Source organism: Penicillium soppii (assembly GCF_028829465.1).
Source record: "Penicillium soppii strain IBT 18220 chromosome Unknown utg000001l, whole genome shotgun sequence".
Lineage (NCBI taxonomy): Eukaryota > Fungi > Ascomycota > Eurotiomycetes > Eurotiales > Aspergillaceae > Penicillium > Penicillium soppii.
In genome coordinates, this window is record NW_026643231.1 from 1,373,358 (window position 1) to 1,388,227 (window position 14,870).

General features: G+C 47.9%; 10 protein-coding genes across 10 annotated transcripts; 5 read left to right on the plus strand and 5 right to left on the minus strand.

Moving 5' to 3' along the window:
• Positions 1–49: 49 nt before the first annotated feature.
• N7529_000521 (uncharacterized protein) lies at positions 50–641 on the plus strand (the record flags this gene model as incomplete). Its single annotated transcript, XM_057236052.1, has 2 exons — positions 50–185; positions 334–641. The coding sequence occupies 2 exons, from the start codon at positions 50–52 to the stop codon at positions 639–641; spliced, it is 444 nt and encodes a 147-aa protein (XP_057102855.1).
• A 1,309-nt stretch (positions 642–1,950) lies between these two features.
• Positions 1,951–2,184, plus strand: N7529_000522 (uncharacterized protein; the record flags this gene model as incomplete). The annotated part of the gene is made up of 1 exon (XM_057236053.1): positions 1,951–2,184. One exon carries the CDS (start codon positions 1,951–1,953, stop codon positions 2,182–2,184), a length of 234 nt encoding a protein of 77 aa, XP_057102856.1.
• Positions 2,185–3,704: 1,520 nt separating this feature from the next.
• Positions 3,705–5,423, plus strand: N7529_000523 (uncharacterized protein; the record flags this gene model as incomplete). Its single annotated transcript, XM_057236054.1, has 4 exons — positions 3,705–4,243; positions 4,300–4,380; positions 4,435–4,846; positions 4,905–5,423. 4 exons carry the CDS (start codon positions 3,705–3,707, stop codon positions 5,421–5,423), a joined length of 1,551 nt encoding a protein of 516 aa, XP_057102857.1.
• A 462-nt stretch (positions 5,424–5,885) lies between these two features.
• N7529_000524 (uncharacterized protein) lies at positions 5,886–6,690 on the plus strand (the record flags this gene model as incomplete). The annotated part of the gene is made up of 2 exons (XM_057236055.1): positions 5,886–6,038; positions 6,109–6,690. 2 exons carry the CDS (start codon positions 5,886–5,888, stop codon positions 6,688–6,690), a joined length of 735 nt encoding a protein of 244 aa, XP_057102858.1.
• N7529_000525 (uncharacterized protein) lies at positions 6,677–7,156 on the minus strand (the record flags this gene model as incomplete). Its single annotated transcript, XM_057236056.1, has 2 exons — positions 6,677–6,972; positions 7,057–7,156. 2 exons carry the CDS (start codon positions 7,154–7,156, stop codon positions 6,677–6,679), a joined length of 396 nt encoding a protein of 131 aa, XP_057102859.1.
• Positions 7,157–7,649: 493 nt separating this feature from the next.
• On the plus strand, positions 7,650–7,874 carry N7529_000526 (uncharacterized protein; the record flags this gene model as incomplete). The annotated part of the gene is made up of 1 exon (XM_057236057.1): positions 7,650–7,874. One exon carries the CDS (start codon positions 7,650–7,652, stop codon positions 7,872–7,874), a length of 225 nt encoding a protein of 74 aa, XP_057102860.1.
• A 607-nt stretch (positions 7,875–8,481) lies between these two features.
• On the minus strand, positions 8,482–8,919 carry N7529_000527 (uncharacterized protein; the record flags this gene model as incomplete). The annotated part of the gene is made up of 4 exons (XM_057236058.1): positions 8,482–8,560; positions 8,627–8,697; positions 8,748–8,819; positions 8,911–8,919. 4 exons carry the CDS (start codon positions 8,917–8,919, stop codon positions 8,482–8,484), a joined length of 231 nt encoding a protein of 76 aa, XP_057102861.1.
• A 490-nt stretch (positions 8,920–9,409) lies between these two features.
• N7529_000528 (glycoside hydrolase family 72 protein) lies at positions 9,410–11,185 on the minus strand (the record flags this gene model as incomplete). Its single annotated transcript, XM_057236059.1, has 4 exons — positions 9,410–10,866; positions 10,919–10,944; positions 10,999–11,036; positions 11,090–11,185. The coding sequence occupies 4 exons, from the start codon at positions 11,183–11,185 to the stop codon at positions 9,410–9,412; spliced, it is 1,617 nt and encodes a 538-aa protein (XP_057102862.1).
• Positions 11,186–11,511: 326 nt separating this feature from the next.
• N7529_000529 (uncharacterized protein) lies at positions 11,512–12,600 on the minus strand (the record flags this gene model as incomplete). Its single annotated transcript, XM_057236060.1, has 1 exon — positions 11,512–12,600. One exon carries the CDS (start codon positions 12,598–12,600, stop codon positions 11,512–11,514), a length of 1,089 nt encoding a protein of 362 aa, XP_057102863.1.
• Positions 12,601–13,135: 535 nt separating this feature from the next.
• Positions 13,136–14,584, minus strand: N7529_000530 (FAD-binding oxidoreductase; the record flags this gene model as incomplete). The annotated part of the gene is made up of 2 exons (XM_057236061.1): positions 13,136–13,900; positions 13,958–14,584. The coding sequence occupies 2 exons, from the start codon at positions 14,582–14,584 to the stop codon at positions 13,136–13,138; spliced, it is 1,392 nt and encodes a 463-aa protein (XP_057102864.1).
• Between the last annotated feature and the right edge of the window lie 286 nt (positions 14,585–14,870).

Sequence of the window (14,870 nt, forward strand, 5' to 3'; positions counted from 1 at the left end):
TGCCCTTCTTTCAATCTCGCTGGCGCTAAATTACAAGCTTACGTTATTGATGGAGCAGATCCGAGAACAGGTGCTCCAGAACCCTTTCCGCTGCCTAGATTTAGCAGCCGAGGAAACCACAGCTGCTCTGGCTCGCGCTGATATTCGCTATGGCTTTATCGGCGGATATGCGACGTCCCTCATTGGTGGACCGAGGATGACGAGCCTTCCCTATATCTTTTGATCTTTGCCACGATCCTTCCGGCTGATCAGACTCAGGACATTGATATCATCGTTGATGCAGAACCAAGTGATACCCAAAACCTGCTACTTCAAGCTTTCTTTCAAATTCAGACAGTCCCGGACCAACCAACCTTTTTTTCACTCACGGGGACGATGCCGTTGTGATCGAGCTGCCCCGTGGTGGCCGCACTCGACAGTTGAAATTGCCCGACGTAAATTCGGTTTCTCTTCACTATGTCAACTTCCAGAACTTTGCTGGTGGATGGGCAACAACTTTGGTCAGCCGAACGTGGAGTGCACCTGAGACGGCGATCTTCGACTGTTCAGGCGCGTCGACAGTCTTTTTTGGCTTATTAGCCGGGCTTGCTTGTGCAGAGCTTTTTCGCTTTGCCATTGTGTTGAGTGAAAGTCAAGGTTAAGTGAAAGTCAAGGTTAAGTGAAAGTCAAGGTTAAGTGAAAGTCAAGGTTAAGTGAAAGTCAAGGTTAAGTGAAAGTCAAGGTTAAGTGAAAGTCAAGGTTAAGTGAAAGTCAAGGTTAAGTGAAAGTCAAGGTTAAGTGAAAGTCAAGGTTAAGTGAAAGTCAAGGTTAAGTGAAAGTCAAGGTTAAGTGAAAGTCAAGGTTAAGTGAAAGTCAAGGTTAAGTGAAAGTCAAGGTTAAGTGAAAGTCAAGGTTAAGTGAAAGTCAAGATCAAGTGAAAGTCAAGGTCAAGTGAAAGTCAAGGTCAAGTGAAAGAAAAGACGGGTTTGAGGTTGTGGAGGTAGGGAGAAAGTGAGAGAGACTTGTCTCAATTTGTCTCTGTCCAGTGTGTGCGAGGCAGCTAAATAAGGCGATGCGACTTTACGTTAAGTGAAAGATAGGCAAACTATCATGAAGGCTGCAAGAGATGAATAGAATTGAAGATACCTCTCATCACCATCGACATCATGGGTCCAAAGCGAAAGTCAGCGGATCCTCGTTCCAGCAAATAACCAGTTCGTAAGCAGCCGAAGCGAAGAGCTGCTGCCGTAGCGGAGATAGCCATGGCCACTGTAACCGAATCGGTGAAAAAAACAAAGTAAATGTTCAGACGACTTAAGAAAAAGTCTACCAAGGCAAAAAGTCCGACGGAATAAACAATTTTAATAAGTTCCCGATGAAGTTGAAATTAACAGCTGTCTGTGAGGCCGATTCTGTTTCTCAGTCGGATGTTGACAGGCCCAGAGCAAAATTATTGGCCGACAGAGCTTGAAGTCGCATGCGCATGTCTCGTATGGGTGTTACGGAAGGTTAGACCGATGATCGAGTCTACACCACCTGACAAGCCCGCTATCGTATTCACTCACCATAGTGCTACGGTGGGTATTTCCACTAGCACTTCGTTGAAATCAGTCGCCGTCGAGCGCCTAAATCTTCTGTGGGCCCGTTGTCTAAAGGGATGGTCGTCGGCACCTACTGGCGGGATGACCTAAATAACCACGGCCTCAGCAAAGAAGAGCGAGTACGCTGTCGACGACTGGTGATGGTCACCTTCGACGCCTACATGAAACACAAATAGGGCTCACTGCCTTAAAACATCCACGGAGAAGTCGTTAAGACCTCGGAAATCTGTCTACCACGACAGATGACCTTCAGAAATGAAGACATCGATTTCTTCGAGGAGTGGACGCGTTAGGTAACCATAGGAGTACGAGGAGATTCACTGAAGATCGTAAGGTTCTCTTTCACCGGACCATCTCCACATAATTCAATATGGGGTGGGCCCTCAATCCTCCGAGCACCGAGTATATGCTTGAAGAGCCTGGACGCATGCATACACGAGACGCCCGCCTCTTTCGACTGAAGGAAAATGACCTGCTTATCCCATACTTTGACAACATTTGTTTTCCTGATTCAGATGACGTCCAGAATGATCTTCTGAAGACGTACCACAAGCTCGACGGGCGCGCAATTTGCTATGATGCAGCAAATAGCCCGTCTAAGTGAGATCGTGAAGAAAGAAGGGCTTATTCCTCAGTGACTGCAAGATCGATTCCTGATGTTCTGTCAATCCTGCGATATTATGAACACCATACGTGATCAAGTGAGCGCCGCCTGCGGACATCACAGATTCCACACGAAGAAGGTCATTCGCAAATATCACGATAGAGTTCTTGTCGACGATCAGAAGGAAAGAGTGTCGGGGTTCATCTACACTACCGAGTCTACTATTCTGTCCGTGGTGGTAATGTAGGAGGAGAAAGAGAGCAGAAGGAAACCGGAAGGGGGAGGAGAATTTATAGTCGCATTGGGAAGGTGTGATAAGATACAGATATTTGTGATACAGGTCATAGATCTTCGGTCTGTTGTTTATTGTCTAGTTGTGGTATTCCTTGAACTTGAACTCTTTGATAAGTCCTTCGCAGCCCTCGACGTTGTCCTCTCAGATCCATTGGTCTTCCTTCGCCGATTTTCGACCCAAGGTACCCAGAAGACACCGACAGGTACGACGACGGGCAAATCCTCGCCAAAGAACGCCGTCCAGCCCCAGGGCGACCAAGGTCAGACGGTACGAGGAAACACACAATTTACTACCTGGCAAGATGGGCGGAAGAGTCTGTTTCTTCTGTATTCAATGGGATTAATTTTCAATTGGCGCGTTGGGTGGCTGGGTTATATGGGTGAGGGCAGCAGCGTGCCTATAATTTTTCTGCTAACGTTCGTGGAGTATGAGATCCACTAGTTTGAAGGAATCGCTTAGTGAGATATGGTTATTGTAATGAAAATTTGGCCGTTCGTCGAACAATAATTTTAACGACAGCCTCGGGGAACTCCGTATGTTGACACCCCTCAAATCAAGATATCGAGATAGATTCATCAAATTGCGAATTCGTTTGCAATAGAGCGGAATTAAGGTAAGTTCTCGACCTGCTCTTACTGAAAGAACGGGTACAAGAGATCGCACGGAGCCTGATGAATGTCGCCGAATTGGTTGGCCACTCACTACTTGCCGGTTCAATTTCGGATTTTGCCGTTTGAATAGAGATTTTCGGCATAACAAAAAGCTTCAATATGGCCGGCAGAGTGATATCCCACCCCTTGTACACCATTGATGGCACTAATCTACCATGTGGTTTTTCCCACCAATAGTTTCCTCAAATCAACAACGCGGAGAGAAACAGTCGATGCACCCCGAAGTTCCCCGCAATTTCCCCGCAACAATCTGGGTTCGCTTAGTGAGGAACATAGTGTGGAGATTGATCTTTGCCGGCATATCGCTTTGCCTGACCGAGCAGAGATCATTGCAAACCCCGCCCTAAGTGAAAATATGCTTGACCTCGCTATTATTTTCTCGATTTTTATGGTCAATGACAGCCATGAGTTTGATGACAGAGCGCTTTCCCGTCTCAAAGCATGGAGAAATCGAGATTCTGGGGAAATATATAAGGGACGCTATTGTCCACTGATTTTGACATACAAACATCTTTACCCATACCTCTTAGCTCTGGTCTCTGTCGCTTATGAAGATGAGATCTTTCAACATTGCCTTCTTGGCCGCAATACTCTCATTAGAAGCGCATGCTGTCCCCCATTCCAACAGAAAAGTCAGTGTGGGAACTGGTTTGCTAGTCGAAACCACCTCTGGAAATATCCAAGGCTTCATTAATCACACAGCTCCTGATGTGCGCCAATTTCTAGGTGTGCCATTTGCAGAGCCTCCTGTGGGACAACTTCGATTTGCCAAACCACAAGCCAAGCAACCCAATGGGACGGTTAAGGCGCTCACGCTTCCCAACTCTTGCATGCAGCAATTTGATTCTAGTAGCTCGACAATCTACACTGAATACGAAACTGGGTTCTTGGTCAGCGGGGGAAATTCTGAAGACTGTCTTTATCTCTCTATATGGGCACCGAAGGTTGAGAATATTCAATCACAACAAAGACCACTTCCTGTGCTTCTCTATATTCCTGGGGGCGGGTTTACCAGCGGAGGCCAAGCATCGCTTTACAAAATTCCGGACAAGTGGGTTCAGCGAACTCAATCTCATATTGTTGTTATTATGAAGTAAGCCGCCTTTTCGAGGTTTCTGTGAAGCTATTATTCTAACATGTTGATACCAGCTATCGTGTCAATCTGTTCGGTTTCCCGAATGCAAAGGGCCTAGAAGATCAGAATGTCGGGCTACTAGATCAAAGATTGGCGTACGTCAATTCAACCCTACCATCTACGCACTTGGAAAACTGACACATCAATAGTGTTGAATGGGTCAGAGACAATATCGGAAATTTCGGTGGCGACACGAAGAGGATAACACTATGGGGACAGTCTGCCGGAGCAGGCAGCGTTTCAGTCTATCCCTATGGATACCCAGAGGATCCAATTGTCGCAGGTCTTATCGCAGACTCAGGAGGTCCTGGAATCGTCAACTATGATTTAGCCCAAACAAACTTCACAACATTGGCTGGCCTTGTCGGATGCGATGGCCTGGGCTCCGAAGAGGAGCTAAGCTGCGTTCGGAAGGTGCCGGCCCAAACACTTGAAAACGCCCTGTCTTACTATTCTGGCAATGGTACATCACCATCAATGGCATTTAAGCCAGTAGTCGACAACAAGGTTGTGTTTTCGAACTGGACAGAGAGGCTCACGAATGGAAAGGTTGCCAAAACAGTCAGTTTCTTCTTCTTGATTCACGAGGTTCCAAACATCTGACAATTTTTTATTATAGCCAATGATTATCGGTAGCAACACGAATGAAGGTGCTGGCTTTGTATCTTTCACGCCCGAAGGTCCCGGAGACGAAGCATTGGCCGCAGCTACCAAGATAATCAGCTGTCCCGTCGCAGCAGAAGCACAGAATCGGTATATTGGAGACCTCCCCACGTATCGCTACCAATACGCTGGAAACTTCTCCAATATCTCACCACTGCCTTGGTTTGGTGCCTACCATAGCTCAGAGTTGCCTCTGCTTTTCGGTACACACTCGGAATATCGCAGTCAATCCACCAGCTTTGAGTGGGATGTAAGCTACGCAATGGAAGCCCTGTGGCTCAGCTTTGCTGAGGATCCCACGCGTGGCCCGGCACGTTTAGCTTTGGGAAACACCGCGGCGAACCCTAACAATGCTAGCTACTTTGCGTGGCCTAAATTCCAACAGGGGGCTTCTGATATGCTGCTAATTGCCGAGGGTGAAAAATTGATGCAGCTTGTATCATCGGAGAGTATTGATACGTCTTGCTCTGTTTGAAGTGTGATTTGGCACCCGAGGAAAGGGAATTAGGAATATGTTAAATATAAGTGACGCACGGGGGTGTATGCCTGAAAGCTGAAGGGGCATTGATGCCTTCGGCTGCAAGCCTCTGTCAGAACCAAAATGTATCGGCCAATCAGGACCGTTAAACACTCTGTATCTCCTTATTTCTGACAATTTATATAGGGATTCCTGATTACGATAAAAAAAAAACATAACAAAGAATATGAATGAGACAAACAACCTGACCAAACCGTACCGAGAGTTCCGACGGTCTCCCCCCTGCTGAGCGCTCAGAAGGGCGGTCATGTGTGGACACACCCTAAGCCGCATCCGCCTTGAGATGAAAACACATCTATCCACGGAATGTTTCGTCATCTTTACCATACCATCAAATGACCACCGTACTTACCAAAGAGTCCTACCATTTGAGTTGTATTGAATTTAGGTGACCGGAAAATGGAACCTCCACCCCAGAAAGAGACATCATCGCTACAACCTCATGCGCCCATCGCGAGGGTCGCTACGAGAGCTCTAGCTGAAAATAATATCCCTGTGGTGGAGTACGGGCAGCAGGTACAGTGGCGTAATGGAGACCCTGTGGTTCTTCTCGTAAGCAGCGAAACAATTTTCTGCTATTCGGCACTCTCGTTGTTGGGAACTACTAACTTCTGAGTCCTAGCTGGTCGAGTGGGCAGTCCCCGATGCACTGCTCTCACTTTCATCGCAGATACTATCAGACTATGGATTCCCCTGCGTTCCCCCATCCACAAGGGTCACTGACATGTTTGGAAAATGGGAGCGAGCTAACATCAGCCACAGGCTAGATGAGAGCGGTCCAGTATATCTCTACCCGCTGTCATTTGTCGGTCTTACGCTCCAGGACACTGTCGAAGTCACATCTACCTTTGATCGCATGCTAAATATCTTGACGCCCAAGCCTCACATGTATATGGTGTCGTTGATTCGTCATCTCCTAAATCACCCGGTTAGAGACACCTTCAGGCGTCGAGTAGAAGATGATCTACTGTCTTTCATATCCTTTCATATTATGCGAGACGAACCGCTGGATACCAAGGATCCTGGATGGAGTGAGAATGAAAACGAGAACGAGAGTGACGAAGATTTTCAAAAAAGACTTGAAGATGCAGTGAATGAAATGAAAACTTGGGATTGGAATGCTGTGGGAAATGAGTATCTGGATATTGCTCAATCTGTCGTTCGTGACTGTCATTCTATCGATCAGCTATCTAATTGTCAATGAGAGCAAAATCCTCCGCTTTCAAAGTATCCTTAAGCAAAGAGCGAATTGTAGTATGCATCTGGTGCAACTTGCGAACCACAGAGAGCAGATCCTCTTTTGGCTTTTCCGGGTAACCTTCAAAATCCACATGAAGATTGTTTCGAGCCAGCCAATCCAAGATCACCTCAATGTCCTGAACATCGCTTTTGGCCTTTCTGATGGTCTTGGGACGGGTGGATTCGGCTAAGATCGACCATCTTTTGATCTTCGTGATGACAAGAATAGAGGGTGCAACGATAGGAACTGCAGTCAGATGATTAGCAAAAGCTCACACTCCAATAGAGAAGAGAAAGGCGAAAAGGCACTAGCTTGGTGTATTTCCAACACGACCTGGTCGGTCGTTGGCAGTAACAGAGAGAAGAGAAACCGAATTTGCGTCGGGCAATTTCAACTGTCGAACGCGGCCGCCACGAACCAGCTCGATCATAGTGGTCTCACACACAGTGGACAGACACAAAGTGAGACAAGGCTCTCTCTTCTTCTCCCTACCTCCACAACCTCAAACCCGTCATTTCTTTCACTTAACCTTGACTTTCACTTGACTTTGACTTTCACTTGACCTTGACTTTCACTTGACCTTGACTTTCACTTGACTTTGACTTTCACTTGACCTTGACTTTCACTTGACCTTGACTTTCACTTGACTTTGACTTTCACTTGACCTTGACTTTCACTTGACCTTGACTTTCACTTGACCTTGACTTTCACTTGACCTTGACTTTCACTTGACCTTGACTTTCACTTGACCTTGACTTTCACTTGACCTTGACTTTCACTTGACCTTGACTTTCACTTGACCTTGACTTTCACTTGACCTTGACTTTCACTTGACCTTGACTTTCACTTGACCTTGACTTTCACTTGACCTTGACTTTCACTTGACCTTGACTTTCACTTGACCTTGACTTTCACTCAACACAATGGCAAAGCGAAAAAGCTCTGCACAAGTAAGCCCGGCCAATAAGTCAAACAAGACTGTCGACGCGCCTAAACAGTCGAAGATCGCCGTCTTAGGTGCACTCTACGTTCGGCTGACCAAAGTTGTTGCCCATCCACCAGCAAACTTCTGGGAGTTACATGATCCAAACTCAACGACTCCAACTTCCTTTGGCTTGGTGACAAGTTTCTCATCGTCGCTGTCGTAGGTCTGTCCTTCCGCGTGGGTGGCCGCTGGTCTAGTTGACGGGCCAACTGTTGACGGTCTAGCGGCTGGGGAGGTAGTGTCTGTCGGAATTGTATTGTGATGTTCTTTCTTCAGTGCCGACTTGAGCTTGTGTCTAGCCGCGAATTCCTCCCCACAGATATCTGCATCGGCTGGCTTGGCGCACCCAGGATGGTATCCTGGGTCTTCCAGAACGGAGAGACCGTCGGATCCATTCTGTCGCGTAGGTTTGGAATGTACGATAGATTCTCAGGGCGGATGACTAGCAAGTCAACGTTGTGAGCTTGAGCGTCGGCTTCGCGGGTAAATCTGCCATCTTTTCCGGGTTTCCCACTGTGGAAGATCGATTGTCTCATGAATGGGCGGGGCAGAGCGACAAATGCACGGAAGGGTATCGTATTTAATATGACTACGTAGAGAACCATCACACATCACACATGACAACACCATGTGTAGACTACACCCACTCCCGGGCCCGATATTCCCTACGCAGAAAAGTCTCCCAAAGTGCATTCCTGATATTTCCGCTTTCATAAACTCCTAAGCCATGCTAACCCGTGGTATCGTATCAAGTGCCGGTTCCGCATCTATTAGGCTGTTCCGCTGAGGGCGTCGAAGCAGCTGGCAGCGGGGAGCTTTGCGTGCTTGTTGGCGGCGTGCTCCATAAGACTATGACGAGAGAAGCATTAGTGAATGGTCAATACAAGGGAGATATGTAGGGTAAGGACCACGTACGCAGGGGCCTTGGTGGTCTGGAGGAAAGTCTGTTTGCAGATCTTGCACTGGATGTTCATGGCTTTCTCATTCTGGCAATTGTCAGCGTCGAGCACTTCATATGTACGAAGGATCCACTCACGCTGTCGCGCTGCGATCCAGCAGCCTTAGTGGTCTTGGTGTCCCGCTTGCGCTGGGTGAGGGTCTTGGCTCCCTGGATTTAACGTCAGTGTTAGGGTCGATCGAGACAAAGAAAAAGCGCAAGAGTGCCTTGTTGTGTCTGGGAGGGGTTTGGAATGACTTACGTTGCCCATTTTTGCGGTATTAGACTCGAGGTCGGGAATTAAAGAGGGTAGTAAGTGAAAAAAAAATGCAATGGGTTGAAGTGAAGATCTGTATTTTTTTGTAAAAAGAATTGGGTCAGCCCCACGGGCACGTGGGGCGCGGGATAAAAAAAATGACTAAGCAGATCTATATCCCGACTGTTTTGTTATCTCGGAGAATTACTGAAACTTTTAGGAAATATAGATTGAATGGGAGTGGATTGTTCACAGAAAGACTTGAAAATGAGGGATAGGACAAAGTGCAGAAATTATACAGGACAATTCGCAAACTACCTCGAGAAACTCTGGCATGGAAGAATGCGTTTATTGCTACCTAGAATCCAAGTCCAGAAGCTGAGCCAACCCAGAACTCACTTGATAGGCTGCATAATTTGAATAAAACATCTTGACAACTCCGTCGCTCCACTTGCTATCAATAAAACGGAAAACATCAAGACGCATAACCCGGGGTTGTGCCAACTTAAAGATAAAGCATCAGCGACCAAGTGATCGCCGCAACACAGATGTAGATCGCCGCAGCATAATGACCCCAATTAATTGCAGGTGGGGTATAGGTTGAAGCCGCTGCACCCTTTGATGTAGTTGCTGCTGGGATTCCCCCTCCGGTGACTTGTCCTGTCCCAGATACGCCGGCCTGACTCAAGAGCGATTTGCAATTTCCAGCCGGACCCTTCGCTGATTGAAGGGATGCAGCTCCACTGAAATCACACGCCTTTTTGTCTTTCTTCTGGTCCTGATAATAGCGATCAACGACATATGAAAGCTGGTCCTTGCTTGAACACACGCTAAACGCGCCGTACGTTCCACTGGCTGAATTATCCAGGATGCCATCACAGGCGCTCTTGTCGTTTCCGCACACCGTGCCAAACAGGTCACCATATTGCTTCGGTGTGACAGAGTCAGCGACCACACACGACAGACTGCTCACCATACAAGAACATAGGTCTTGGTTTGGGGAAGGGGGCAAGGGGCTTGATATAGCCCGCCACTTGTCATCGACAGTGGGACACGGACGGGGCGAGTTGCTGGGAGAATAAATGCCGCTGTTTATGCCGGTGGGCGTCGCGCTCTCGATCGCCTGGGAGTAGTAGTTGAAAGCGTCCTCGGTACTCACAGAGTTCCCGTCGACAGACACGAGACCATAGTCATTGGTGCTCTGGAAGTACATGTAGATGATGCCACCACTCCAGACATCGTTCATGTCAGAACCAAACAACACAGGCACGTCACTGAATTTGCGAGGCTTGACCGTATTGCATCCATACTCGGAGAAGAATACAGGAATAGAATAGTCTTTGATATCCTGGGTTCGGTTTTGGTACCCAGAAGCCTGGAATGTGTTGTCACCACACCACTCGTAGATATTGTAGGCGAAGAAGTCAATAGCACTCGACTGATCACCACAGTTGAGATAGTCCGAGAGCTCTGTCCGGAAAACAGGTGAATCGGTGGTTGCGTATCCAAATGACAATGATGTACGATATCCCTTGGCCTTGACATACGCTTTCATGTCTCGTGTTGCGGCTTTCACAAAGGCCGCCGCCGTGGTCTGGTTCCCATGGTTGACAACCTCATTTCCGGCAAAGAAGCCAATAACATTATCATACCCTTGGAATGCATCAACGACAGAGGTATACCTTTTGTAATGGTCGACGGTCCAAGCAGGCAGATCAGAGACGATAGAGACATCGGGGGACGCAAGATCGGCGATCACGTAGATGCCTGCATCCGCCAACTTGCCCATGCAATCATCGTGATTCTTCGACGGATCAACGGCGTAGGTGCGGATTACGTTGGTTCGTAGCTGTAAAAGATATGGGATGTCGCGCTCGCACTTGGAGCCGTCGGCCAAGGGATCTGTATAGTGTACGTCGCTCGATTGTCCAGTTCCGTTAGCTCCTCCGGCGTTGTAGTCCTCTGTGGTTAAGTTAGCTCTGGTGTGGAAAGAAATTTGGCCCAGCACGTGTACCCTGATAGGCAACACCGCGGATGTAGCTGGTTCTGGTCAGTGCCTGGTAGATTGTGGTCTGTGTAAGATAGAAAACTTACAACTGTGTTCCGTTGTTTGCGTAGAAGAACTTGGAGCCCTAATGACAAAAATGCTTGGTTAGATCTTCACAACCCTCGAGCAAGCAAAAACCTTGTATTTACTTGCCTTGATCTCGATCTGAGGAATGCTAGCCACTGCCGTTGCGGCCAGCAGGAATAGCCCTGCTAGAACAAAAATAGCGCGCATTAGAAAGTACAGTATCCGTTCAAGTTTGAATACAGAGAGATGGACGAAAGAGCAAGATTTAGAGATGAAGGGTGAATGTGAAATAAAGAAGGTCTGTGTGGCACTTCGAAGTCTTCAACTGTACACATATGTAAACAACACGGGGTGAGATTCCCTAAATGGAAAGAGCAATTACAACAAGTAACACACCGAATTTCTTTTCTTTGATTATTGCACATTGTATTGGTTATACATATAAATTTGTATGCCTAGTTGTAGCAGTCTGTTCAATTAATCCAAGGTTGCAATACATTCCATATACATACATTTCATGATACCATATGGTCTCACTTTTCCGTCGTCGCTGGTGGTGGTTTTGCTGTTGACTGTTCTTTCTGCTTCTTTCTCTCCTTTGCCTCTTGATCTTCCTTCTTCCATGAGCCCTCATAATGATGTGTGACAAGAACATCTCCCTGATCTGTGGGATTGCCATTCTGAAGCGCGGCAAAGGCATTTCCAGGCATGATCAGCACATCACCCACCAACTTAGGCTGTTTGATGCCTGAGAAATCACGATCATCAACAGGCCGATCAAGCAACTGTCCAAGACTCTTCAGGATCGCAACCGTCATAATCTTGGGACCTGTCACATCCACCACATCCGAGAGCATTTCAAGCGTAAGACCTTCGATATGGACACTGTTGGCCAGAGCTATCTCCTTCAATTTGGCGATCACAGTGTCGACAACTACTTGGAGATTGCGTGAAGACTTCCGTGCAACAAAGACCCAATTACAGAATTGAGATGCGACAGCCTTGCCTGGTCCTCGCCATTCAAAATCGAATTCTAGCCCGACGATCATGTCGATCGTTTGATTCTGGTACTCAAGAGGGACCCACTCGGTGACTTCTTTCTCACAAGTAACATCTAGATCACCCCAGATGCCACCCTCTGCAAGTAGAATTAAATAACGGAGAAGATCAGCCCGCAGAATCGGAATGGGGATCGCTTCATAGACTTCAACGATATCCGGTCGGGTTTCGTTGTAGTGAGCCCGAACAAACGTCTGCGCCGATCGGTCGGTCAGCAATTCTTGGCGGCAAAAGGGGTTCGTCTTTGTCCAGCTTCTGATTCTTTCACGTTGGGTTTCTGTGAGATTATCGAATTTCGCTGAGTGCCACACTTTATCGGGGTGTTGATAAATTAGCGCATCGTTGTAATGACTTTCATTGTCGCTGGACGGTTGTGGCGCCACAGAGGCTGGGTTTGGGTTTGTGCCGGTCGCAGTTGTCTCTGAAGACTGAGATAGTGTAATCTTGGGACTAATTGATGTTTCTGGTATCCAGTCTGTGTACAGATAGCAAAAAATAGAAAAGGGGATGATGAGGGCAAGCACTAAGCCAATGGGCCGCAAAGTCTTCAAGTTGGATAACATCGCAACCCAGAGAGAATGCCCCCAGCAGGGCTAGAGTATTTGGTGAGAGAATAGTGTCAAGATTAAAAACGAAACTGTGCATGATTGGGTACCTATGTGGCGTACTTCTGCAGCTTTGAGACAACGCAAATCCTTTTAGCGTGCGACTTGGCTGGAATTGAGGATTTTCTACGCCCCGCTAACGGTAGAGCTGCAGAGAATCAATCTACCTATCATCATGTCAAACTATTGTATACGATTCCAGATTCATTTGTCCGGATCAGTGGCCTTAATTGCCAAGTCAATGGGCAGAAAGCTGAGGATTCTTATTGGTAGCGCCATTTACTTCGGGTTCACCGGATATCCTGTGTATGGTGGGTTTTTAGGGGACACAGAAAGTATGCATAGGTATTTGCACATCCCTGTGTTACCGTGATTATGTATTATGTAAAGGCTTCAGTGAAGACTTACAAGATAATTTGCCAGAATGTAGAAAAATGCAACCTCCGATGATAATACCGCTACCTACACAGCTTGAGTGATCAAGTCCTTTCCTTCACTCCAAAACCGGAACCGTAAGCCTAAACACATTGTCTGGATCAAACCTCTTCTTTAGTTCTCTCACTTGCTCCGCCTTTGTTCCATACAACACCGTGAGTAACTCAGCCGGTGAAGCTGCTTGCCAGGTATTACACAATGAAATATAGCAAGTCGGCAACACATTACCCAGATCCGCTCGCATGATGTCTTCGAAGAGTCTCGCGGCCCAATTTTCAGACTCCTCTTTCAAACTCTCTCTCGTCGCAAATCCCAGCAACTCAACCATATAATGTGGTTCACGGGTGACAAATACGGATGGACGACTCTGCGGCGCTGCCGACGGCCCACGCAGCTGATGGATAGACAGCATGGCACCGGGATCCGCCGGCATGAGAGCAAAACTTCTTCCAATTGCCTCAGCCACAGCCGGGGTAATGGCTTTGATGTTGTGAGTGAAGGCAGAGCCGTAGACACTATCTGGGGTCAAGGCGCCATTGGCAGCTAGCCATTCTGGGATTGTAGTGACCGCGACTGTGTTCATGAGTGCTGGGGCTAGGTTGGCGATTTTGGTGCTCCAGCGCTGGCCTTCCTCGATATCGGCGCCACTCCACGTGAATTTGACACCGAAGAAACGGCCGTGTGGGGCGTTCACTACCAGTTGTTGGAGTGTTAATTCGGGGGGAATGTCCTCTGAGTCGATGAGACGTTGGTGGGCTGCGTTGAAGTCTACGAAGACTGTGGCGATGTCGGTGGAATCATAGAGTATGGTTCCTGCCAGAAGCTGGGGGGCTCGGATGGTAAGTTACGACGTATTTCAAAGTAAATCTGATTCTCTTACGCTGGCGAATGGGTAAACCTTGATGGTGAGGTCGATGATCACACCGAATAAGCCGCCTGCCCCTCGGATACCCTCTAGAAGAGATTCGTCGGCCGTGATTATCTCGCCATCGGGGTTGATAACGGTTGCACCAAGAATCTGATCCACTCCGAGTCCCCATTTCGAGGAGAAGGACCCATACCCGCCGTACAAGGCCCAACCCACATATCCCACAGTCGGAGTGGCTCCTATCGGGGTACAGAGACCCTCTGCCGAGAGCTTGGTGCCGAGCTCCTCTAATATGATGCCGCCTTGAACAGTGGCAGACTTACGGTCCGGGGATATGCTGACGTCTGTCAGCGTCCGCAAATCGATAAGCAGGGCCCCCTGGGCCACAGAGCGACCTTCTAGGTTGTGGCCGCCACATCGGAGAGTGAAGGGTATAGACTGCGATTTAGCATATTTCACAAGAGCAGCGACGTCAGAGGGAGACTGTGGTTGCACTATGGCCAGCGGGGTATCCCGGTTGGAGCTAATGAAGATTGTTCGGGCCGATGTATAGTCAGGAGAAGAGGGTTGTATGTATTTGACGGTGGGATAGGATTCAAGGAAAATCTCCAAGCTGGACAATTGAGTGTTCTCAGACATATTGTATTCAATGCTGTGGCTTCTATTGACGTGGGTGATATGTGTCCTTTTCATCGTGGAGATCAGAGTCTCCTTATATATGATTCACCTGCGGCTAGGTGAGTGACGTTAGTGCTGACGAGAATCGCAAAGCCACCCCCTATTAAAAGCGTATGTGCTCCATTCTTGCTTACTCTAGCCTTGTCTAGCCTTCCGTAGTAGGCTTGAGTTGCGATAGCTTCCTTTAGGGTGGAAGCTCCGGATCCCGGGGTGGCTCCGTACCCCGGGACACTCATTCTATTCGTTC